Raw genomic sequence first — 26,972 nt, forward strand, 5'->3', positions numbered from 1 at the left:
TTTAGCAAGAATTTCAAATGCTGCATTTATGAGATTACTTGTACATTGCATCAGTTCCAGCTGGGATAACATAAAAAACACTGACAGATGAAGCATGAAGTACAATATTCCAGCCCAGCAATAAATTCATGAGGATTGTATTGCTCAGTTGATATTAAATCTAAACGAGAGATATATTTATATATTTAATTAATCATTTTTGAGATTGTAATCTGTGTTGCTGCTGAACTCCAGTGAGTCATGCTGAGAGGTGTTCCTGAAATTTCATCAACACAATACGGGACAATATAAAACAACACCCCTCGAATAACAACTGAACTTTATAATCATAATGAAATGAGGATCTATTACTGAATTTATCACCTGTCAGTAGTTCTAATGTTGCGTTGGATTGGTGTATTTCCTCTGATCTACTCCTCATCCACTAGCCTTGCTAGCAGCTGCCATGGTTCACTGTTTGTTTTTTGGAGTATCACAGTGCAAATGGGATTTTTCTACAGCAAGCCCAAAGGGGTAAAATACGATAACAAAATGCAAAGCGTGGCTGAGCCACTTTGTGTTCACAATGCACAGGTCAAGTGAATTGCATCACGGACTGGAAAGTGAACACAACTTTGACCACCATCTTCACAAGGGTCTGAGTTTGGTTAGTGTTTGCATATGTGCAAAGAATGCTGACTTCATTTCCAGGGCTGAAAGGTGTAAAAACACCCCTAGATTACATGTCACATAAGAACATAAAGACCTTGGTTTAAACTTGGTGGTAAAAAGCAGTAAGTGCCTTGTGGGATGTGGACAAAAAATGTAGTTCAGTGTCGTCAAGTTTTAGCATTTGACTCCTTCTTGCTCTGTCTTTCTTGCTCCCAGACAATACACCTCTCTTGCTGGCCTCTGCTTAGAGACTCTGCCTACTACACCATATCTATCTGTGCTCTTATAGTGGTAAGGAAGGTCTTCATATTAAAATATACTGTAACATTGCAAATACTTTATAATACCTTAATACCTATAAATACTTGGTTTAATAGGCACTTTAATAACTCTGATTGTTCTTTTTCCTTGTCCTGCTGTAATTATACTGATGTTCAAATAAAAAAAATACTGTAAATAAATGAAGGTATAAGTTATACATGTTATTTAATTCTGTGGGTTTCACTTTTTTCTGCTAATTTTCTTTTCCATACTACAGTTCATATACGACGAAAAAGTGGTTTGGTAAGTCAGATGTTTGTAACATTTATTAATACAGTTATATTAAAAGTTATATTATAAAATGAATCACAAAAATTATGAAAAGACTGCCACTGACTTAATTTACAGGCACAAATGACAGTGCACAACAATATACATAATGAACTGATCCCATCTGTATTTTGTAGGTGGGAAGCTCTCACACTAATTTTGATGTATTTCGTCTACATATTGATCATGAAGTGAGTATGATACATCAACTATGAGGCCTAAATTAACAACATTGTTCTCTATGGATAAGAGACATTTGGAGAAAAAAGGACCGCAGGGGATTTATTGACACTTGAGGACACTTTCCTAAATTACTACCAGTTCAAAACTATTTCTTCCTGCTGCTCTTGTTTCATATTGAAACATAAACTTTTTTTTTTTGTTAGTGCTGGCGACAGCCCATGCTGGTGACATTCTGTTTTGGGATTTTTTTTGTTTTGTTTGTCCCATTGTTGTGAACACGACATCTCAATAAGACCTTGAGGGAATTTCTTCGACTTTGGCACATACGTCCGCTTGGTCTAAACTCTTTAAATTTTGGATGTCAAAGGTCAAGATCACACTTCTTGTGAACACAATATTTCAGGTATGCCTTGAATTCTTTTTTTTTCAAATTTGGCATAGGTGTCCACTTGGCCTGAGGAATGAACTGATTTGATTTCAGTGAGCAAAGGTCAAAGTACCAATGCCACACGTCTCTGTGTGCCTGTCACATCTTTGCGAACCCTTTATCTCAGGCATTCCTGAAGGGAATTTCTGTAAATTTGGCACAAATGTTTACTTGTACTCAAGGATGAAGTGATTAGATGTTTGGGGTCAAAGGCAAAACACAAAGTTCACTGTGGCATCACCCCTCTCCCACCCATTTGTCCTATCCTTAGCGTATTATCTCAGGAAAGCCTTGAGGGAATTTTTTATTGGCACAAAATTTTGCACTAATGTTGTCTCAGATTTAAGGATGAATTGATACAATTTGAGTGGCCAATAACAAATGTCTAATAGGGTTAAATGCTGAAGTGATGACACTTCATATCCAAAAAGTCAAATTGAGACATCATAAAGTAAGTAAAGGTTATTTGTATAGCACCTTTCACAGATATTAAATGATGAAGTGCTTTGCATCAATAAAGCAATGCCAACGGTGCGGTTTGCACAAGGCTAAATGGTTTAAATAACAGCAACAACACACAAACAAGGACACAAGAAGGAACAAAAAAAAGCTCTTAAGACCGGTAGAAAAATAAGCCAATAAAAATAAGTAAAAGGGAGCTGTTATATAAATAGGCTAGTAAAAAGCTTTGTCACTGAAAAGGGGAGAGAGTTCCATAAATTTGGTGTGACAGTTTGAAAAGCAAAGCACTTGAAAAGCACTTTGGGCTTAGAAGCGGCTTCAAGGAACAACCAGTAATTTTTGATCAACAGACCTTAAAACCCAATTATCTTCTTTAGCGTATAAGGAAGGACGACAGCAATGTACAGGGGTGTTTGACCATGCAAGGCTCTAAAAATTGTGAAAGTAAAATTGGCAGGATATGTGATCTCTTGTTACGTCCAGTTAAAGGTCGAGCAGCTGCGTTTTGGACATTTTGGAGACGGTTCAAAGATGTTAGACTTAACCAGGAAAAAAGAGCATTACCATAATTGAAATAAGAAGTAAAAACATTAATAATCATCTCCACCTCAACCTTTGGTCACCACAAATGTTAAAAAATGTTTTCAAAGACCTTCATTAGAGGGATTAGCAAACAAATGACACCTACATATTAAAGCTTATGCTAAACACAACACTTAACGACCCCATATACTGGTTGATGTTTAAAATTATATTTTCAGGAGGGATGATAAAAGCTTCTGTTTTATTTGCATTTAACTAAACACGGTTGTCACGAATTCAAATCTTGATGGCATTCAAATGGTTGGTAAAAAAAATAATTTGGCTACTTTTACAGTTTTAAAAGAGCAGTACAGCTGTATACATCTGCATGAAATTAAAAAGCCACTATAACAGCTAACGATCTTTCCAAAAGGACAACATAGGACCCAGAACAGAACCCTGTGGGACACCACAAGATAAAGGTGCGTCAGGCATAAACTTACCCACAAAGACAGAGAAACTAATATCAGCAAGATAAGATGAGAAACAAGACCCGGAAATACCCACCAGTTGATTTAGCATATTTAATAGAATACAAAGATCAATGTATTAAAAGCAGAGCTAAGGTCAAGTATTGCCAGCAATGAGCATTTCCCATCATTTGCAGCGATCATGTCATTTATGACTTTAAGAAGGGCTCTTTCTTTTGAATGCAGTTTACGAAAAACCTGATTGAACGGAGTCATACTGGCTGTGTGTTTGTAAGACAGCTATGATCTGCTTGGCGACAACATTTTTAAGCAGTTTGGCCAGAAAAGGCAGCTTGAATATAGGTTGATATTTCATAGGGAGGGTGGAGTCCAGAACTGTGGCATTTCCATGGCTTTGACCAGGGACAGAGCTCGATTAATGGGAGAGATTAATCATATCTAAAATAGTGGAGCCCCTGAACTAAAAACATTTAAAAACAGGGATGAGGGAAGAATGCCAAGGAGGCCAGACAGAGGCTTAATTTTGTGCAACAATTGGGTGATGTCCTCTGGGGAAACAGGAGAAAAGGACCTCAGGATTGTGAAGCCTGAAATACCAATTATATTATGGTTTGGGGGAATACTTACTCTGCTGTTACTGACTCATCCAAAAAACATTTTCAAGAAGTTATTGTATTTGCTTTTAGAGAAGACACTTGATCATAAAATTTGGGGGGAAAAGAAAAAGTACATAAAATAGGAACTACAGATTTATTTTAAAACATAATAAATTTCCCCAATTATAAAATAATCTTTGCTACAGCTTACAACAACAAAATAAAAATGGTACAACAATCTGAAGTCATTTGGCAGTTGCACATGCATTGAACATTACGTAAAGTTAACCTGATCCAACCCTTACAGGTTGAACTCCCACATTGTTCGCTTTCTGGAGAGGCGAAAGAAGAACTTGTCCAATTTCAGGAATGGTGCAGACAATAACGGGGAACTGGACGATGGCTGTGATGCTACGGCTGTTCTCTTGAAGAAAGGTGCGATTTATGTTGAAGTGGGTTGAAACAGATGTACACATTCAGTGGGCAGATAAATAAAGTGCTGCCCACCTACTTGAACCACAAATGTTTTTTTTGTTTTTTTTTTATTTCTGTTTGTTTTACCTATTAAACAAGAGAAAGTACATGTTGGTAGGCATATTTTATAACTTTGGACAGAAATAGACTATCTATTTCTTCCTGCTTGCAGTCTTTATGCTAGACTAAACTAATCACCTCCAGACTCATAAAAGGCCTTCCCAGTATATTTCATCCTGGCATACAATGGCAGATCAAAAAGTTCCATGATTGCTCCAGTTGCATGCTAACTGTGCAGCAATGTGACATGCGTGGAGCTGGAGAAAGCTATAACCCTCGTGAGTAAGTGTTCCAAATTATGTTGCTTGATCAACCTCAGCACAAAGTTACACGCGTTTTTGTGAGTAGTGGTCCGAGTGCATCTGCAATCACTCAGTTGACATGAGCAGAGAGTGCATGTCAAATTTGTCTAAAACTCTGGAAATCGGCAACAGAAACCTTTGAAATGCTGTAACTGCTGTAACTAGCATACTGCACTGACACAAAGAGCCTAGGAAGTGTTTTGAGTGACATTAGCATTTCTGAGGGGTGGAGGGTCACTGTCTACTACCAAAAAAGGCGCATCAGGTCAGTAGAACAACCAGGGTGGGTTTGCTTTGACATTTGCTGGGTTGTGTATTGAGAATTTGTCCCTCAGGGTCTGTCAACACCAAGTGCTACTTTGATGTTCTGAGGCATCTGAGGGAAAACATTCGGTCCAAACAACCTCAACTGTTGCACAATTGCTCTTGGGTTTTCCAACATGACAACAGGCTTTGCTTACAGCACATTTCTTTTGGATTTGACACTATGCCACTTCTTTCTGTTCCCCAAAAAATGCTACGTGCACTCTCTGATCAAGTTTCAGGTGCATGGAGAAATCACAAACATGCCAGACCACCGGTCACAAAAACATTAAGATGTTGATCAAGCAACAAAACTTGGCATACTTACTACTAAAGGTAGTAAAGCTAAAGGTTATAGCTTCTCCCAAAAATTTCAGTTGGAAGAATTCTGTTTAACCACTGTACCATCAAGGATCTGAGGATACTAGAAGTGTTTTAGCACAGATGTTTGAGATGGATATGGTTTTTTTTGGTGTTAGTGCGTATGTGTGTGTCCTACAGCAAACCACCACAGCAAGCCGTCGGTGCTGATGGTTGACGAGATGCTGTCAGCGTACCCGCACCAGCTGTCCTTCTCTGAGGCCGGCATGAGGATAATGATCACCAGCCACTTCTCCCCTAGGACTCGCCTAACCATGGCCTCACGAATGCTCATCACTGAAGTAAGGACAAACACAAATGCACCAATCTTGCACTTTTGATTGAGAAAAAAGAGATTGCAGCCATTTTCAAATTGAAACCAACTGCAAGGTATTTCAGACAGTCTCTTTCATGAGATAATCTGGAGCTGAAGATTCTTTATATGCAGTTCGAGCATTAGGGAGGCAATGTTATTAAACTGCCAATTTCTTTCCAGCCAGTGATGTTTGCTTTAAAGAGCGGATTTGTAAATTTTACCTAGGAGAAAGCTACTCAGATTAATTTCTCTCTTTTTCAGAGGGGCAGCATTATCAAGTGTTGTATGCAGTGAGGCTGCTGCACAATCAAGAAAATTATCCACTTGTGTAAAGTTGAGGTAGCTGCCCGCCATATGGCATTAAAGTATAGCAAAACTGGAATCACTTCCTTAATTTTGGGTACAGCAATAACACAGACATCTACTGAAAATTAGTTTTCACCCAAATGCTGTGTAGTCCATTATTGTAAATTAAAATGTTCAGACAAACAAAATTCAGACAAAAGAAGGTTTTAAATATTTAGTTTCCATGCTTACTGTTATGTGGTGGAGTGAACTGGACCCAAACGCAGACACAGACTCAGGTAATGGTTCAAAAACAGTATTTATTAGTACAGGGTCAGGTGCCTAATGGTTTTTTTTCCGACGGTCTCCTTCCTCGTCCTTGAGTCGGGAGGGAAACTCCACCGACTTCTCACCAGAGAGGGCGGAGCCAGCTGGTGCGAACACGAACCGAGTTCTGGTCCGGGCAATGTCTGGGCGAGAGTCGTAGACACGGCAGTCAGGCTGGTTGGAAGGCAGATGGACAGGCAGTACGTGGAGTGGGGCGCGGCGTCGCTGGGGGAATCCCAAGGTTCTCCACAGCGGGCAGCAAGCTGACGTAGTTCTTGCGGAAAATCCCGAGGTCCGCCACAAACACCGCAGAGCAGCTGTGGCGACCCCGCACTCAGCCCTGGCAGGATTGGGCGGGAGCCGTAGACACATCAGTACAGGACAGGACAGCACCGACTGGTCGCACTGACTGGTAGCAGAACAGGAAGAGGAACCGGAACCGGTGGACAGCTGGTGTGACTGGCGACAGATTGTGGGTGACTGGCAGTTTGGACTGACAACTAATGACTGCAGGAACCAGGTTGATATAGTCCAGGGAGGTGATCAGTGAAATGAGCCACCTGCAGGTGGTGATCAGTGGGAGTGGTGGCAGCTGCTCATGCCCATGTGGCTATGGGAGGTGACTGGAGGCGGGGAGAGAAGGACACAGAACACATGGGAAAACAATAACAAACAGACAGGGGAATGACAACACACATGAGGAGAGGTGATTGGGGACAAAATAGAGGGAGACACACTGGGATCCTGACACTTACGTGGTAAAAGTCAGAGAATTCAGTAAAAAAAAAAAAAACTGAGGAAAGGGCAGATGGGTGATAAACAACAACAATAAACTGAGACTTACTAAAGGTAAGGCTTTTAAATTAGCAGAACTAAGTGTGAAAATGATTGTTGAGCTTTTGTGGAAAAATGCTGCAAAACCTTCACCATGGCCAGAATTTTGAGGAATGTGATGATGACTGGGAGAAGGTGATTAATTTAGACTAAAATATTGTCCCTGCTGGAACCAGGGGTGTGTTTCACAACAGCAGAATTAAGATATCCAGGATAATAGAGAAATGCCAGGCTTGACCTAGTCAGTGCATCCTGGTTTAATCTGTTTCACAATTGCCAAGCCTGGCTGATCAGGTGCGGCTAGTTCAAGCCAGGTGTAATTTATCCATTAAATGGGCATTCACGAGGTTGATCATAGATTCACTGATGGAGCAATGGAAAAGAGGCGGGCCGTATGCTTAAATCATTTGTAGACTTTAATGCCTTAAAAGTGAGCAGAGCAAGTTAATGGTACTCATATTATTCACCATGAAGATTACAAACCCCACTCTCTCTCTCTCTCTCTCTCTCTCACTCTCTCTCTCTCTCTCTCTCTCTGTGTATGTGTCTGCGCACACACACAAATACACACACATATAATCTGTAATTCATTGTACCTGCAATTTGGTCAAATTCCTCCTTAATATCGCACATAATACTTCTGTGAGAAGATAATGAAGATGCGAGAATATTGTTTCAATGCCAAATACAGTCTTCTAATGGAGCTACAAATACTGGCTTTGTTCAGATTTTCAGCATCTCCTGCTGCATAAAGACACACATGTCACTTGAATTTGGTTTTAGCCCAGAACAGATCATCTGTAGGACGGTGCTTTGCGGCGCTGAATCATTGGACCGATCATGCTGGCGGTCATTAAGAAAAGCCAAGTGGTCCAACCTGTCCAGAAACACTCTTTTCCATCAGAAAGCCTGTATATCATCAATGACATCATCAAGGGCACTTGATTGTAAAGGGAGAAACACCCATGATTTAATACTTTATTGCCATCATGACTTAATTTAAAACAAATTCACAATTTCATTATCTGTTTTTTAATCCTCTCAATAACTGCAATAAAATATTCGTCAAACTTCAAGTAACAATGAAATCAGCAGCCTTCATGACATTTTATTATTTATTCTAAAGCAAAATGGCCAACTTCCATAAGGACATGGAATAACTGTAATAAATTGGTTTCTGATCAAAGGTTTAATCTGGATTTAAAAGTACCAGGATTGATTAGGCCTGGCTGTTAGTCTGATCTTGACCAGGCTCGATGCACAGAATGAATCTCCATGGTAACTTCTGTGCCACTGCTTTCATGAAACAGAACCAAGACTTAATTAAACCAGAATACCTGAAAAATCATGGCTTAATCCCTTATCCATGTTTTGTGAAACAGGCCCCTGAGGGGAGGGGTATGCTTGCAACAAACTAGTTCCTACAGTCACTTCTCTTGAAAAGTGTACTTTTATTTTCATTTGTGTAATGTAATGTGTAACACATTATAATCATCCAAATGGAAATAAAAGTGCACTTTTTCAGTCTCTCCTCAATGACTTTCATGGGGTTTAGCTTTTATTTCATGTGCAAAGTAATAGAGTTTGTGAAAAAGGGAGAGCTGAAAAAGAGGAGTTCATTTTTTTTTTTACAAAGGCATGCATAAATAACATTTAGTATTTAAAGAAATATTGAGCTTTTTCTGTCGGATAAAAATATAGTTTGTGCTGAACCATTAGAGCTGACCTACTCCCTTGTCTGTATGTGTGAGCTTCAATTCAATTCAATTCAATTCAATTCAATTCAATTCAATTTCATTTATATAGCGTCAAATCACAACACAGGTTATTTCATGTCACTTAAGACATTAAAGTCCTTACAACAGAACTTTACAGTATTATACAGAGAAACCCAACAATTCAACAATTCCCACATGAACTAGGAGTGAAAAACTCCTCTTTAAGGGAGAAAAACCTCCAACAGAGGGAAGGAAAAACTACCTCTTAAAGGAAGAAACCTCCGACAGAACCAGACTTAGAGGTGGGCGGCCATCTGCCTCGACTGGTTGGGGTGAGACAGTAGAGAGAGAAAAGGACAGCATAGAGATCCAAAACATGAACTGTTGGTGTGGCTGACAATCACAGAGCGGAGACATGCAGCTCCATGACGGGACATCTGCAAAAGAAAGAACAGAAACTACATGAGCGAGGGAACTGTATAGAGAGGCAACAGACAATAAGCAAAAACTATGGGAGAAAAAGCATGAAGTGAATGCGATGTAATTGTGAGATATGAGTGTATAGAGAGTGAAAGAGTGAGAGGAAAGAAGCTTAGTGCATCACATGAAGTCCCCCGGCAGCCTAGGCCAATAACAGCATAACTAAAGGATGGTTCAGGGCCACCTGAGCCAGCTCTTACGATAAGCTTTATCAAAAAGGAAAGTTTTAAGTCTAACCTTGAAGCTAGAGAGGATTTCTCCCCCTCAAACCCAAACTGGTAGCATTCCACAGCAGAGGAGCCCTAAAACTGAAGGCTCTGCCTCCCATTCTACTTTTGGAAACTCTGACAACCATAAGCAGGCCAGCATTCTGAGTGCTTTTTCAGGATGATATGGTTCTATAAGATCTCTGACATAAGATGGAGCCTGGTCATGAAGAGCTTTGTAAATCAGTAATTTGGACATTCTGACAACAAGGAATTACAATAATCCAGCCTGGAAATAACAAATGCATTAATTTGCTTTTCTGCATCATGCTGAGGAAGGATTTTCCCAATTTTATTTATATTACGTAGATGAAAGAAGGCACTCCTTGAGACTTGCTTTATATGGTGGCTAAAGGACAAATCTTCATCAAAGATGACTCCAAGGTTTGTCAGTGGTGCTGGAGGCTAAGACAATGTCATCCAGAGTAACTAAGTGATTAGAGAAATAGTTTCTGAGGTGTTTAGGACCAAGTACAATAACTTCCGTTTTGTCTGAATTTAGAAGCAGGAAATTGTTGGTCATCCAGGCCTTTATGTCTTTAAGACATTCTTCAAGTTTTACTAACTGATTTGTTTCATCTGGTTTTAAAGATATAGCTGCGTGTCAGCTGTATAACAATGGAAGTTGATGCAATGCTTCCTGATGATATCTCCATATGGAAGTACTAATTAAAGGGAAGACTTCCTTGAGGAGTTTTGTTAGGATGGGATCCAAGAGACAGGTAGATGATCCAGATGAGGAAATAATTGCAATTAGCTCGGAGAGCTCAACACGAGAGAAATGTTCAAGGTACAAATATGGTCCCACGGTCGCTTCCAGGGCTGCTGTGCCTAGCAACACAGCTTGTGCATGACTAGTTACTCATGTTTTTCTGTGTCGGTGATGTACAGAGGCAGCGTCTAATCAACACAAGGACTTTCACCAATGGAGACTCTGATGTCCAAGGGAAAGGAGGAAGTAGGCGGGGCATGGAAAACGGGCTGTCCAGAGCCGAGAAGGGCGTAAATGTTCCCCATGATGACCAAGACGGAGGAAATGAGACAGAGAACGAGGACAACGAGAACAACGAGAATGACGAAGAGGAAGAAGAAGAGGATGGGGAGGGACCCTTTGTACCTTTCCAGTGCCCAGGTAACTTCTGGACATATGGATTATTGGGTTTCTGTCACTCCTGCTCTTTCCAAGGGTGAGTTTTGACAGGTATAGACCTACACAGAGGAGGGAATTGCCCCTTACTCTAGACATATTATCATCCACCAGGGATTATGTGCATTTTAGATTTTTGCATAAATAAAAAATCCTGGGTGGATGTAAACAGGAATTAATTTTCCTTTCCTTTCCAATTTTGTTCAAATCCAAATTAAAATTTGTGATACATTTAGAGGTGTAAGAAGGCACATTCCTGGACCCAACAATATGTCGGTCTAAACCCCTTGTTATGCTGTATCTTGCCCGCATTTCTGCAGTGGGCATGTTCAACAAGCTGAAGTGGTTACTGGCCTGGCCTCTGTGCCTACTGCTGTACTTCACCATCCCAAACTGCTCCACGCCTCGCTGGGAGAACTGGTTCATGCTGTCCTTCGTTTGCTCCACTCTCTGGATCGCTGCTTTCTCCTACATCATGGTCTGGATGGTAAGTGACAAAGGGGAAAAAAGTTTGAGAAAGGCACAATATTATTAATATCAAGTAAAGTGGATTTGTTTGAAGTGTGGAAGGAAATTTCAAAACCAAAGGAGAGCAGAGAGGAAGGTCTGCTGCTGGTAAGGGTGCATTTGTTAATTATGAAAACATAAGGGCAATTTACCGTGGTCACTCATTGACAAGTGCAGACAAAATCGATGGAAAGAGACTGCAAACAGTCAACACCACTTTTATTCTTTTCATTTGAACACCTGAGTAATGTGAAGAGAACAAAACAAAAAAGTACGAAAAGGCAGCGGCAGCTGGAAAGCTAAAGCAACCTCTATTATTTACCACTTCAGTACTATATATCAAATATTTTTACCATAAAAGATGGTCTGATCTCATAGAAAATCCAACTAGTTGAATTGCATGTACCTTGAGGGAGCGCACATAGCTAAAGCTCTAAGCATTAAGGGCTATTCAATGCCTAAGCAGAATGGCTGCAAAGGAAGATCACTGGTAATTCATAGAATGTATTTAACAGCTACAAATAAATCTTAAGCCTTGTTCAGACCAAACGTGAAGCGAATCACTCCCGCAGAGTGATTACGTACAAAGTCAATGCAAAGGCGACGCGAAAGGATGCAAATTCCTGCCGGGCGACGCAAAAGGATGCGAATTTGCATCCGCACAAGTTTATTTATATATATATATATATATATATATATATATATATACAGTATATATATATAAGTAACTTGAGTGTCCGTACTCGCGCGAGTATGAACACGGTTTTACACTAACAGAAAAATGTTAATAGACATAGTAGAACATGCAAGACCACCAATAGACATACTAGCAGTAGGCTATCTGGCCCGCAAGGCGTAGATTTGTTCCCTCATAAGGTAGTTTTCTGTTCTTTGTGCTGTGGCATAGTTTTTTATTTTGTAATGGACCCATGGATATATAGACATCAATCACTAGATTACTGGGATACTGCAGAAAACATAAAAAAAAATAAAAAAAAATGTCTGTGATATTTTGTTGGTGTCTTTTTTTTGGTGATTTCTTGCTTTTTTCCTTTGGTATGTCCTGCTGACCAAATCCCGTAATGTTCCTGTCCTAATGGGGTTGAAGCTCGGCAGAGCTGCAGAGTGAAGTTATAATTGTGTGAGGGTTCCTCACTGTGAGTCAAGTCAAAAAATAAAGATGTTTATGTACAAATACAAATTTAAATTCAATTTGGGCTCAAACCCATCTCACTCTGTTCTTATTGTTCTCCTATCTTTCTGTCTCCACCAGTAGTTTTGACATGGTTGCCAAAACATAATCATTAACAGTCTGCTTCTGTCTTTGTGTGTCTCTCAGGTAACAATAATAGGCTTTACACTTGGTATCCCAGATGTCATTATGGGCATTACCTTCCTGGCAGCTGGCACCAGCGTCCCTGACTGTATGGCCAGCCTTATAGTGGCCCGGCAAGGTAATCAAACACAAAAACATACATTGGAACACACTCACATTCTCTATTAAATAATGGTACAAATGGCCCCCCCAAAAAAAGTGAGGGCAGTGATCTAGTCGCTGCTTTATCCTTTCTTTTGGTCTATCCTCCGCTTCACTGTTTCTTTTGGACATTAGTTGAACTTATAGCTACACTGAATTCTTCTGAGTTCACCTGGAAGTAGGTGGAGGGGGAGGGTTGGAGGTAACCCGCCTCCTCCCCTATGAACCTTCTTGGCCCCTCGATGCTCACTGCCTTTTCCTTTCATGCTGTCTCTCTATAATTTCTCTGAACTGCTCTCTTTCTGCTGCCTCATAAATACACCTCTGTCTTTATTTTCAGGAATGGGAGACATGGCGGTGTCCAACTCCATCGGTAGTAACGTGTTTGACATCCTGGTGGGGCTCGGTCTCCCTTGGGCACTGCAGACCCTGGCTATTAACTATGGCTCTGACGTGAGTAGGACTCTGCTCCTTAATCTTAGTGCCTGATGTGTGACTACCAGTTTACAGTTTTTTACATTAGCGTAGAACAAGACTGAAGACATCAAAACTATAAAACAACACATTTTGATTTATGTAATAAACAAAAAATGTAAAACAAACAAAACATATTTTAGATTATGCAAAGAAGTCACCTACTTTCACACCTTTCCTTTCACTCTGCTGTCCAACTCATCCCAAACTATCTCAGTTTAGTTTAGGTTGGGTGGTTGTGGTGGCCAGGTCATCTGATGTAGTACTTCATCCTTCTGGTCAAACAGTCCTTAGGCCGGAGATATACTTGCTGTTGGACCACACGTTTGCATTTACAACCATACATGTTGTGAACGTTATTGCTCACATACTTGACAAGGTACTACACGTGTTACTGGAGGACACCACTAGAGGGCACACCAGAGCACCTCAAGACGGGAACTGAGATAGTACGGAAATTCCTGATTTGCACAGTGTAAACAGTGAGCACGGTGACACTTGAGGACATAGGCATTCAGTGAATGTTTACAAGAATTTAAAAAAAAAAAAAATTCCATTAACATTAAGTATGTCAGCTGAGGGAACAATAATTGGATTATGTTGCTTTCAAAATCAACATAAATGTAGCATTCTTCCTATCACATTGTCTTTGGGGCAGTAACAGTTAATTTTGTTAGCAGGCTAGTTTGCCAAAAATGTAAACAACAACAACAACAACAACAACAACAACAATAACTTACCAGTGCTGACTTTCACAGTCTTTCAACATTTGTTGTAAAAACTTAAAACAAATCAACTCAAAGCACAATAGTACACTGCAGGAATGCAAACACTGTCTGTTCATAACACATCATCTACTGCTTCATCTCCTTCATCTGCCTTTTAGCATCATATGAGCCAGCTCCTGAAGGAACATTGTAACATAATTTCCACAACTGCTGTATATATTCTGCGATGCACGCACCTCCTCCCTGACCTCAGCCAGCCTCTGGAGGAGGGTGGAGTGAGCAGGATCCATCTCCGGGCATCACTTCTTCTTTCTTTGGACTGAAGGTGTTTTGGATGAGTCAGAGGGCTCAATGGCGGACTCAGACGACAGCTCAGATGTTGACAGTAGACGGATCGACTGACTTCAAGAAATGAAACATCACCTTTGCTATATTGAAAACTTGCCATATTTTCTGGAAAAATTGGTCTCTGTGGACCGGTGATTGACAAAATTCCTCAGCCAACTCAGACATCTAATGACTGGTGGACAAAATGCACCGTCGGCTCCATCTCCACATAGTTTTTTCATAATACATGTTTATTCTGGATAAATCATAAAAAATGACACCAGCAAAGACCCGCTACACACAAACGCACAAATTGGCAATTTTTGTGCAGCGCAAGGGGCTTTTCCTACACGCAAGTTACAATTTCTGTGGCTCAATCTGAAGCCAGCAGCACCGCGGAAAAACACAATAGGGGATGTGTAAATAAAGATAAGCCAGTGCAGTTAAATTTTGGTGTCAGTTTTGAAGAGAACTTGAGCCTGCGCCTGCTCAAACCAGGTGAAAGTAGCTGTTTTGGTGGCTTTAGTGGGCAAGAGCACACACAGACAAACCTACCCACAAACCCAAAGACAGGTTTGGTGGAAGTCCTACGCATTTAAATTCCATTTACATAAATGATCCCAAGAAGATTTGTTTTTAATATAACCTTCTGATTAAGTTAATCATATAAAATATTATGTTGACTCTTTTCTGTTGATTCGGATGTGAATCAGGCAGTTTGCGCACATCATGATGCAATAGCCACAGTGGTTTAAAGGGAAAGAAAGGAACTCATTTGATTACTTATTCTTCCAACTGCAGCACTGGGCCATGTTGCACCATGGCTGTGACTGCGCATCTCATCACCAAAATACCAAACAAGTTGGCCACAACTACTTACACTTTCACTGCACCAGTGCTTGCACTGCCCTGCGCCTAGGCTGATGAAAATATCACCCTTAGTTTTCTTTCTTTGGGCCATCTTCATGAGAGCCCGTATCATCAGCCCGTTTTTTTGTTTTTTTTACTTTCAAAGTTCATTGACGTTTCTTGACTGACTGACCTTCATGTCTTACAGTACTGATGGACTGTGGTTTGTCTTTGCTTAGTTAGTGTACATTGTACAGTGTCACCTCCAGAAATCCAGTAAAGTCCAGGCCTCTGTGTGTCGTAAAGGTCCTTTCATTAGGGACCAATAGCGTATTTTGGCAGATGGTCATAATAGTCTAATCAGTGTATAGAAGTAGTAATGTCTCACATTTTCTTCTTGCAGATCAAACTTAATAGCAAAGGGCTCATCTTTTCTGTTGGGCTTCTGCTGGCATCTGTGTTTCTGACGGTGAGTCCGTGAAAGGTCTGCTTTGAGCCGCTTCATCCCATAATTCTCTTTATTGATCTGTCTACTGATCGGCTCATCTCTGTGGTCCCTCCCCTTTGCTCCCTGTCCACTCAGGTGGTGGGAGTTCATCTAAACAAGTGGACATTAGACCGACGTCTGGGTGTCGTATGTCTCCTACTCTACTCTGTCTTCCTGTGTTTCTCCTGCCTCATCGAGTATAACATCTTTACCTTTGTCAACCTTCCAACTTGCCGGGATGACTGAGTTGCACACAACACACAAACACATCAATACTGTGCATGCACCCACACTCACACAGGAAGTGGTCTTTGCAAGGAATTAAGAGTGAAGTATTACAAATGAGTAATACTCGTGGGGTCCAATGACAGAATGACAACCAGTAGGTCTAATTCTTAACTTAATCAGTAAGAATTAATTGCAAATACCATTTGGCACAGGTCTGATTCTCACTCTGTTTCCTGCCTATTGTCTCTTATGTGAGAAGAGATCCCACTTTGTACTTTTTTAAAATGCTTGTTTTTCGGCTCAGTGCAATGTAGAGCTGTTCTGATGTTTACTCCCGACCAGACTAGAGCGTGGGAATGATTCTAGAAACAGAAAGATTCTAAAAGATTCTAAAATCTAGAGATTTTATGACTCATTACAAACCCTCATTAAGGGAAACACAGAGCACAACAACTAGAGATGCAGAAACACATACTCCTCGTGTGACTACTGCTTGCTTTTGATGTAAGGACCTTTTATTTTAAAATCTCCTTTAGGTGCAATGTTTTCCTTGCTGCTATATTTTCCTCACACTAAAGGTTTTTTTTTAATTTTATTTTTTTATCTACAACCTGAGAGTAATAATTATAAAAGCAATGATATAGAGGGGTGGGATGTATAAGTAGATGTATCGGGGTAGTTTAGCACTGTGGGGTAGATAATGGTTAACAGTTAGGGCCTCGTGTCGGAGTCTTCAGGCTGAGAACAGGATCTGTTAAGCAGATGAGAAATTTTTTCAAACACCATTATCTTAGGACAATTTCTACTTTTATCATGTGATTAAGTCAGACTTGACTTTTCCATTTATGAAATACAGACCTTCTACACATCACCTTTTTATGAATTAACTCACAGCTGTACATTTTGTTTGTATTAATGAGCTTTATGGGGATTTTTTTTTTCTTTATTTTTATTTCTGTAAATATCACACCTCTGTAAGTACATCCAGATGTCCTATTTATTATTTATTCATGTCATATGCACATTTCTACACTGGAGGTCACAAAACCACCCAGGCAGGTTTTACTTCTGGAGCCAGGGTTGCTGAAATCAACACAAAACAAGCAACAAGTGTAAAAAAAAAAAAAAAGTACAATTTCTTTGGAAGTTGTTGTGTTGATTTTTTTTTATTTGAATGTGTAGTTTTTTGTTCATGTAAAATACAGAATTCAAACTTGCACTGAAGAGCTTCATGGAGATAAGGCGTCTCCTAATAATGCTGATTATACCTCTGTAAGTACAAAGCATCCTTGTAAAATGAAGCCGGCTCGTATGGAATTCATTCATTCGTTGTTGTACTAGTCTGGCACCCAGGGACAAAGAATAACGGACTGCTGCTTTTTCTCCTCTTTAAGACACTGACCGAGCAGACTCAAAACAGCATTGGCATTATTTGAAACAACAGCTGGACGAGGTGTTTCCCATGTGGTGAATGGATGCTGCTTCACTCCTCTATGGAAACCACAGTGGAAGTTAGATATTTAACAGGTTAAAATTGCATGAGTTTTTAAGGTAGGGGGATTGGGGATGGGGGGGCTTTGTATTTCGCAATGCCTAATGTCTATATTTGTCCAGATATTGTAGGTTTCTGGCATATAAATATTTCTACTAGTTTTTAGAGCATGTTAAATGTGGTTTGTGAAACCCTCTAGGGGATTTTTATTCCACTGTGGTACATCAAAGTCGTACTGTTCCTCAAAGACTTCCACCAGAAGTTACCGGTCATCACTGTTAATTGTTACGCACTATCAAAATGTCAGCTTTTACTCCAGATAGGTTCCTTTCAAATATCAAATGCCCTATTCATTCGATTTTCTCTCTCAATGAGGGAAGATAATTGCTGAAACAAAAAAAATAAGTTATATGTATTCATGTATTACTAATAAGGAAAAGATAATACATAGGTCATTTAAAATCTGAGAAATATTGTCTTTTGAATGTACAAATAATTAATGTTGTTTATGTTCATCATATGCATTTATTTATTTCATAGTCACAGGCAGACCTCTCTGTTATGACCGGAAAGCAGGGTTTGAATCTTTATGTGATGCAATAACTATAAGCTTTCACATATGTAAATATGCCACTTTAATGATTAAAGATCAATTTATATAGTAGTACAGTTTAAAAAGATGTATTAAAATTCCAAATGATGTCTGTTAATATCAGCTTATTATTTGTAATTAATTGATTTATCATTCACTACTCAATCAAAACTGGACTGTTATCAAGAGAATCTTACAGCTCTAAACCTCATAATGGAATTACTAAATACCTGAACCTTTCTACAAAGCTAAGTAAAAAAAAAAGTATTGATATTGATAGGATAAAATGTCAGTCCAAGTAGAATTTGATATTTACAAGCTGAGGTGATAGTTTTATTTATTGGTAGCACGTTGAATCAGGGTGGAAATGTTTATTTCCTCATTTCTTTGAAAGTTTCCATGAAATAGCTTTGTAATGTGGTGCCCATTTCCACCAGAAAAAGAAAACAACTATTAAAAGTTTAGAATGAAAAAGGGGAGCAAATTGATACACATTTTTTGTATGTTCTAAGTAATTTTACATGTTGCCAAATACAATTGTATAAACTCTAATCCATTTAGACTGCTCATTACATCCAGTCAAGCTTACATATCAAAGTGTTTCAAGATTTAAGAAAAATATATAAAAGTAGTAATCAGTAAAGCACGCAAGAATTATTGAGCAAAAAATATATATAGACAACCACATATTTACAATAAAATCACATAACATAAAGGCTTGTGCCTCCAACCAATGCATCTTTTCACTCCCTCCCTCCCATTTTCTCCTTCAGTCATCTGCTACAGCTGCACTTTTGCCTCCGCCCTGCTTCTCTGTCACTTCCTCTGCTCTGGCCTCCGCTCACATTTCAGCTTCTCTACTACACTGCCTGCCCTGTCGAATAGGACTTAGAGTTTATAAAATTGCTCCCCTTTTAAAACCTTGCTGCCATACATCAGAGACCCACCTCCCCAACTCTCCCAAAGAAACCTCCTCCTCATCATTACGAGCATTACTTCTCTTTCTTTCTTTGATCAGACAAGTCTTTTGAACAAATTTCAAAAATTTGCATGAAACGGACAATTCATTTTTTGTTTGAGCCATATTACCCAATGGGTGAAGGTTTACGTACACTCTGGGTTAGCCAGTGGCAGCTGCTATTAATTCTCCCCGTTTAACATTTTTTACAACCCTTTTTTCCAGAAATAATTTGTATCACCACACTTTTGTATTATCAGTGTTAATTTACTTAAATATAATGATATTTTCAATGATTACTTACATTTACAACATTCCTTTGAGGTAACCCTGTCTAAATAATATGTGTCTGTGAAAGAATTTGTCAGTTGTCTTTGACATTGACAGCTTTCACATGTCATGGTGGCCTGCCTCTAGGAAGAAGAAAACAATCGGTGCATGTACAATACCCAGTATCTTTGTATAAAAATGGATCTTTCAAATATTGTTTATTTTACAAATATACTGTATGTTTCCTTGCATATTCCTATGAAATGAGTGTGTTATCTGTAATGTTACTGTGCAATATTCACGTTACAAATTGCAGGACTGTTTCCGTTCATCCAATGATAGTCCCAAAAACCCGATCACCCTTTCTTGCCTCATTGTTGACATCTACCCGGTTCTTGTTCTGCAATTGTTGTGCTGTCATAATCAGGTTTCTTATTTATATGCTTTAATCAAAGGTGTAGTGCAAAACAATATAACTCTCCTCGCCTCTCAAAAAAAAAAAAAAAAATGCCCAAAAAAAACCAGCAGCAGTCTGCATTTTCCAGCTATTGTGTAAATGGGAAACACTGCAAATTAGGAGACACTAAATACACATTGAGATACAAAGGCAAAATTGTAGAAATATAAAGTCATGGTTATGATGGTAAAATTTTGTTAGGCGAAACTTTAAGAGAAGTCAGATTGAGGATCTCATCAAAATGATGAGATACGTTATAAAATGTATGAGAATAGAAGCACAATTTTCAGGTAAAAAACAGATAATGCAGGAATACAACTGCTCGACCAAGCAGACTCTTTGCCGAGGTTCCAACTAAAAATGGTTATTAAAAGTTGTACTCGCATGGGTCTACACAGTATTTGGATTAAAAAGTCATCCTTTTTGCTAAAATTCTTGTTTTAACTCAGCATTTAGTTTTATTATCTCATAAATGGACTGAAAATCACATTTGATTGTAGTCACTCATAATATACACACATAATTTGGATTTAAAAATGTATTCTAATTCTTACGTACTATCTCATTTTACTTAGTGTCTTGAGTATTTGACTTTAAAAATGACTGTTGAGTTATGATGGGTAATTTATCTTTATTCCTGGCAGAAGTAGACCTCTGTGAATTATTCCAAAGAACTGCAACTATCTTTATGAATGAGTTTCATTTAACCCAATATAAATGTTACTTATGTGTAACATTCATAATTGGAAACTTTATTTGTTAAATATAGAATTTGTACAAAATGTTTGTTTCCAGAAGCCATCCTTAGAAGTTAAAAATACATGTAATTTCTGTTTTTGTAAAATTAGCTATGGAAAAAGACAACTATGATTATTTTGTATCTCTCCCAAAACTCACAATCCTGATAACTTGTTCAAAATGGAATATCAAAACATCAACAGCGTTTTTTTTTAATAAAATCAGGTGGTGTATTATTATTAATATGTGTTGTAGCATTTCTCTCTCAAACAAGCATCTGCCACTAGCCTTTAAACTCTGCACTGCTCAGTGTTGGTAGGATGACAAAGATCTAAATACTTTTACTCAGTCAAATGAAAAGCTTGCTGTTCAAGACAAATTACAACAATATATCAGTCATCCATCTCTTTATAAATATACCTTTATAACCCAGGACATTTCTTTTGGTTTATCATATTCTTCAGAAAACATCTGTATCATGCACTTTACCATCAAACCAACTTATGCAACGGGTGATACACCTGGTGATTTGGTTCAATACATTCTGTGCTGCTATTCACTGCTTGTACCTCCCACCTAAACATAAGGTACCATATCTATGAAACCAACCAAAACACCACAGACACTCACATTATGAAAAGAGCAGTCTTGTAGGGGAGATTTCTAAATAATTTGTGATATTCACATGGGTACTATGTTGCTGCTGTACATATGTATATAAATAGGTGTAAATGTAATTATATATTTTTGTCTCAATCTGAATATCTGTTGAATATATTTTCATAGTTCCTAGATCTCCCTTGTGCTCCCCTTTGTTTTGATGTGTTTGAGACCTCTGACGCTGTTGTTCTTTGTTTACTTGCATGGAGATATTTCAATATGATAAATTATTTATGGTGAATCTTAATGTACTTTGAAATTAAAGTCTCATGGGATTTTAGATGGCACTGGATTTAGTTTGAACTGGATGGATGTATAGGAGATGGAGAGTGAAGTTTAATTATTTGCTTTACCTCTTCCTACATTGGAACAATTTCAATAGAATGGTTTACTTTGTGCTTAGATGTTTCAAATCGATTTTTTTTTTTTCTACCTGAGCATTAATAAAGTTGTTTTTGCTTAAGGTAATGCAACCCTGTGTTGGACCCAAGTTTTATTCAGACCCACAAACTCACACATGCATGTAGTAACCTACCAATAAAAAGATGTTGGTTGGTACTTAATGGTGAAATGTACACTTTAATTATATTTTTGACTACTTCTGTCTTCTATATAGAGATATGTTCAGGCACAGTATTGAGTGTAGGTCACTCACCTTTTGGCAGTGCTCAGGCATTGTGGAGAGTAACTAAGTACACTGACTCAAGAATTGATTAGAGTAAAATTGTGAGTATTTCCATTTTATGCTACTTTATACTCCTACTCCACTACATTTCAGAGGGAAATTTACTTTCTACTCCACTACATTTTTTGACGGCTTTAGTTACTGGTTACTTTGAAGATAAGATTATCCACAATGGAAACAAGCTTTGAAAACAATGTATGACACATTGTTAAAGGTCAAGATGTCTATGAGCAAATAAGTCAGTTTTTTGGTCTTTTACTACAACAAACTTCATTGTCAGATGTCCTACAATTGAGAGATAAATATGAATGGTGTGACCAAAACTGCTGTATATTGCATTATATTTCTATTGCCTTTCTAGAGTATACATACTGTATGAGACACGTTTCTGCTTCCAAGCAGACAAATGTGTCATAAATCTGTCTTCTGTGTCTGGTAGTTTTCATTTCAAATTTGGGCCACCGCTGATGCAGTATGAAGTATGACTCATGAGCACCATGTAGTGGTGATGAACTGGTGCAACAGGATTGATATAAGAGCACTGTTCAAATTCAAACACTGTGCAAGACATATAATCTTATTTCCACCATTTATTAAGTGCAAAATATTTCTGATATTGTTCAATGAAAGTTAATAAGGAGGAAGATGTCTCCTGAATGCAAATTACATTTTGACACCTTCAAGAATATTCTAGACATAGAAAAGCCATCTGTGAAAAATCCCTGCACAGAGACATAAATACTCACTTGGTCAAAGAAAGTTATGGCCACAAAGAAACTTCATAGTTTTCACGTGGCGCCACGTCCCTATAGCCACACCCACCTGGAGGGCGAAACAAAGCTTTGTCCCACTGCCTGCCAGCAAGTTTACCAGGCTTGTTTAGCCAAAATACTGGATAGTTGTTGGTCAAATGGATGCACAAACAAACAAAGACTTGTGCCTGGGTTGTGCTTTTACTGAATTCCGTTTGCGAAAAAAAAGCCAGAGAAGACAACAAGATGGGAACAAACTTCTCCTAACCCTGCCATACAAATACAGGGGCCACATTGCACCAGTCCCTCCTCATCCACAGCAACACAGGCTGTCAAAGGCGAGTTGTTCAAACTGTAGCTTGTCAACACTGCTGACTACAATGACCCTGAAAATAAAACATGAATCAGCCAACAAATGTACAGCGTAAGTCTGTTGTGAATGAAGGCTGCAGCTTCTCAAGGCAAAGTTGGAGCTCCTGTGTGTCTTTTCATCCACTGTTGAAAGTGTTAAAAGTATGTTCACCCTGAAACTAGCACTAGGTTCTGGCCTGTAGAAAATCAACTTCTCCCGTGTTTCCCTGATTACTGTCTGAAATCAGAACAGGAAAGTTTAACACTATGAGGAATAGCTCCCGTTGCGGTTTATCAAACTCAGCAGGAGCTTTAAAAATCACAGCGGCATGTATCTATGGATCATAGATCCCCAAAACTTGAAGTTTGTTCCCATATCTTTGTTTTTCATCTGCTGAGAGGTGATCCAAATTGCGGTGGCTTTAAACAGATGGAAAATGTATGAACCTGCTCTGCAACACTACAGATTGTCCAGTATGAGCTGCTGTGTTAGAATGATGTTTTGCCCTCCCGGGCTCCGCGGTGGTCATGTGACTGAAAACTATGAACAACATGGCAGTACATATGAATTCAAACTCTGAACACTTAGTGAACTTCACCATTAGTGTGGTGAGCTCCATACAGGTTATAATACAGACCATACATGTCATTTAATGCTACTAAACTGCCTCTTACAGCAATTGCTTTTTCCTTCAGCCACATCACTTTTCAGTTTCGTCTCTACTGACTACACCTCTGACATTAACATTTCACCCCCACGTAAAAATAAAATGAATGAAGTTCTACAGTTCAATTTATTTCCTAAACAAACAACATTGTAATTCTATTTTCCAACTACTGAAATCTTTTATATTCAAGTATTTTAGACAGGCAGTACCAAAGTCAACATTGATGTAGGCGTTTGTATTGTATTGCAGATCAATCTCACTACTATTCATTCTCCATACCTATGCATCCTCCCATACCTTTGCTTGTTTCAAAAATCTGCACAATCCATACAGCATGTTTGGCTGTGTGGAACCTCAGACCAGCTTAGAAGTCCACACAACCTTTTTATAACTGACCACGTCAGTAATACAGAGAACCTGTCAAAACTGAAATATGACAGACAGCCCAAATTCTTCTGGCACGTATTGTTAATCTGAATCTAACCTGAATGGAGATTATCAAGCAACATCATGTATAATTGAATCTTGTTCATATTATCAGGATAATCAGTAAATACGTCAACACTGGCATACCCACCTGTTTTTAACAAACAAACAACAAACTTAAACACAAAAAACAACATTTCACAACATTTTACAATGTTAATCCTTAAGATTATCATATAAAAGTCCAAGATTTGATCAAGTTTATACTAACATTTTGTAGCAACTCATTGTGTTATGGTTATGTAGGCACTTGTTCTTCATTAATAATGTGTCAAAAAAAAAAAATGCAAATCATCGGACAGTAAAAATGCTGTATGATGAAATCAGAAGGAACAAACCAGTGGCTGTGGCTTTTTGACTAACAACTAATGATTTGTAAACCAGAAGCCACGGCATTACAGAAACACAGTCATTTGATTAACCTTTGATGCCAATTCAAAACTAGAAGAAGTTTGCATCACAAACTTGTGATGTTACAGAGAATTTGTTTTTGGTTCCCAAATACCTGCTTCTGTAAAACCCTTGAATTGGAACTCTACCAACTGTTCATATCTCTCGCGTGGTTACTTTTCACAAGTTGGTTTATAGTCGTAAGTGATGTCAATTTGAGTAAGGAAAATAAACTTTTTGTAGAGATACGAAGAAGTGAGCTCAAACCTCTGCAGCTGCTGCTCATCTCCGCTCCATGCTATATTTGTTGCATAGCACACCTAAATCTCCGACCAAATTGCCATGGGTTGCATTGCATTGAAATCAAATTGCATTGTGGTGGATGTAGACACCAGGTTTTGACAAGGAAGAGAAAGGCAATGAATAAAAAACAAAAAAACACTGGTACTGCTGCTTAAATTTGTGTAGTGCTCCGTTAAAGCTTACTGTTTAGTTGTAATTTAATGTGTAAAGTTCTTTTTCACTGAGAAAAAGAATAACTAGTTGCAGAGTAACTGCTGCAAAGTTAACTTTTTGCCACTGCTGATTGTTCATGTTCTTTTCTTTTCTTTTAGAAGAACACCTTTACCAAAAAATGCCACCACAAACAGCCATTTGGACATCCATTCCTCTCTAAAACAAGAGAGGGAAATGTGTTGGTCTCTAACTGGTGGCTAATGTAGCCAAATCACAGAATTAATGTAATATCTTCTTCTTAAGGATGTCTCTGTATCTTCTCCCTTTTTTTCTTGCTGTAAAGATTTGCAGGCAAAAAATTATGTTTTGGAAAATATTACATTTCTATGGGCATCAGTCACCATGTTGCTGCCAAATTCATCCAAATCAACAATCTAAAGGTAAGTAATTTATAATCACACTGATTTATCACCTAAATAAACTGCATACTGAAGAGTGATTAATTACAAAAATGGTCTGATTTCCTTCCATGCACCCGAAAAGCAGCAACGGTAACAGCTTGCCCTGAAGCACCATCATTAAGGCGGAGATGTGTTTACCAAAGTGCTGCTCTGATGCCAAATCCAGAGCCAAGCAAGCAAAAATAACTCTACCACTCTCATTTCCTTCCCTCTTTTCTTCTTTTGCTGTTTCACCCGTGTCTGTCAGACAGAACTTCCCAGCTGGGGATGTTGAGTGAGACAAAATGAGAAGTCAGGCTTTTAAAGACTCGCACAACGCAGAGATAATGCCCGATACAGTGGCAGCAGGGAGACAAAGACCCCCGTTCAGGGTTCCACTTGTTGCTACAGTCATATAGAGATGGAGTTACTGTTGAGGTCGCTGGGCGGCAGGCTAAGGCTCAGAGTTGGGCTGAGACCTAAGCTGACACTGGGTTTGGGGGAGGGGGCCAACATGTCAGTAATTAGGTCATTCAGGTTGGCCTGGGGCTCAGAGGTCAGGGTGAGGTCGTTCAGGTTGGGTGTAGTATCGAGGTGAGGTGACGACAGGGAGGTGCAGTTAGCCACATGGCGGAATACAAAGTGGAAAGGAGCGGCCTGCGGGTGGCTGTGGAGCTCAGCTTTTATCTTCTGAGGGTGGGTGTCTGGTGCCAGCTGCTGGCTGCTGCCCTCCATCAGCAGGAACAGGCCGTAGTTCTCAGGGTTGGACACTTTGAACTTGTGGGCACACAGCTTGCATACCTCCTCCGCGGTGGTGTAAGGTCCCACCTGCATAGTCTTGGCTGTGCAACCACTGTCCAGCTCCTGCAGCGCCACCCGCAGGTAGTTCTGAGGGACAGTAAGAAGAAGCACAGTCAGAAATTCGGCAGTAGCGCTGGCACTGGTACTGGATACCTCAACTGTTGTGGTATGAGACAACCTTTGCTGAAAGCAGTGGTACAGTTTATGCAATACACAGGTATATGACATATACCCACAAGAAAAGCTCTAGGATTTCCCCCTGAAAGCTGCTCCTTTATGGTAAAACACTTTAAATAGGTTAAACAGGATTTTTTTTTTCTGCACATAAACATGGTCAATAGACATAACAGAGATTAAAAGTCGCAGTTTGTGTACTCTTTGAAAAGTGCACACAGACTAGAAGTTTAAAAGGAGGTTTTTTTGTTGCTTCTAGTGATTTGTGGAATTTGGTTTACTCTCGGCGCAAAGAGAAACTGCAGGTTTATTAAATACCTGCAGCCTTTATACCATGGCACTTTTTATTGCAAGAGAATTGAGCACATTTATGTATAGTTCATCAATTACTAACGCAAAGACGAACCTGTCAGAATCAGATCAGAATCTAACAGCAAATGACAATGATTATACACGAGCTGTCACACAGAGTCACAGTTTATTAGATACAGATAAAGTTATTGTCACAGGTACATGAGGTCTATCCTTAGGTTGAGGATTGATATTCCTAAACAGCAGTTGGAATACTTTTTATTTCACTGTTAGTAAAAGTCTGATCTGTTTACTCAAATCAGAAATATTTTTCGGCCAAAAGCAACTCGAAAGCTAAAAGGCAACCTCTCAAAAAATGCTAAAAAATTTAAGATACCCTAACACTGAAACAAAACAATCTAATACAAAGCATCTTGTA

At 39.0% G+C, this 26,972-nt stretch overlaps 2 protein-coding genes across 5 annotated transcripts in view; one reads left to right on the forward strand and one right to left on the reverse strand.

Moving 5' to 3' along the window:
• The window catches only part of slc24a3 (solute carrier family 24 member 3), a 93,667-nt gene extending 72,155 nt beyond the window's left edge, over nucleotides 1–21,512 (forward strand). The window contains exons 7-17 of one of the 2 annotated variants that reach the window (XM_069174807.1): nucleotides 868–942; nucleotides 1,190–1,215; nucleotides 1,380–1,433; nucleotides 4,231–4,358; nucleotides 5,564–5,724; nucleotides 10,540–10,780; nucleotides 11,116–11,282; nucleotides 12,642–12,756; nucleotides 13,120–13,232; nucleotides 15,561–15,626; nucleotides 15,741–21,512. In XM_069174807.1, coding sequence (XP_069030908.1) covers nucleotides 868–942; nucleotides 1,190–1,215; nucleotides 1,380–1,433; nucleotides 4,231–4,358; nucleotides 5,564–5,724; nucleotides 10,540–10,780; nucleotides 11,116–11,282; nucleotides 12,642–12,756; nucleotides 13,120–13,232; nucleotides 15,561–15,626; nucleotides 15,741–15,890 — 1,296 coding nt within the window. In that variant the 3' untranslated portion in view covers nucleotides 15,891–21,512. The remainder of the gene's footprint in view (nucleotides 1–867; nucleotides 943–1,189; nucleotides 1,216–1,379; nucleotides 1,434–4,230; nucleotides 4,359–5,563; nucleotides 5,725–10,539; nucleotides 10,781–11,115; nucleotides 11,283–12,641; nucleotides 12,757–13,119; nucleotides 13,233–15,560; nucleotides 15,627–15,740) is intronic. The other variant, XM_069174808.1, reaches the window with a different exon arrangement.
• Nucleotides 21,513–21,523: 11 nt separating this feature from the next.
• The window catches only part of LOC138213584 (ras and Rab interactor 2-like), a 61,420-nt gene continuing 55,971 nt past the window's right edge, over nucleotides 21,524–26,972 (reverse strand). For all 3 annotated transcript variants that reach the window (XM_069174804.1, XM_069174805.1, XM_069174806.1), the window contains one exon: nucleotides 21,524–26,155. In XM_069174804.1, coding sequence (XP_069030905.1) covers nucleotides 25,679–26,155 — 477 coding nt within the window. In that variant the 3' untranslated portion in view covers nucleotides 21,524–25,678. The remainder of the gene's footprint in view (nucleotides 26,156–26,972) is intronic.

The sequence above is a fragment of the Embiotoca jacksoni genome, unplaced genomic scaffold, assembly GCF_022577435.1.
Source record: "Embiotoca jacksoni isolate LCO1_2020_lvr unplaced genomic scaffold, fEmbJac1.0.p SCAF_61, whole genome shotgun sequence".
Lineage (NCBI taxonomy): Eukaryota > Metazoa > Chordata > Actinopteri > Embiotocidae > Embiotoca > Embiotoca jacksoni.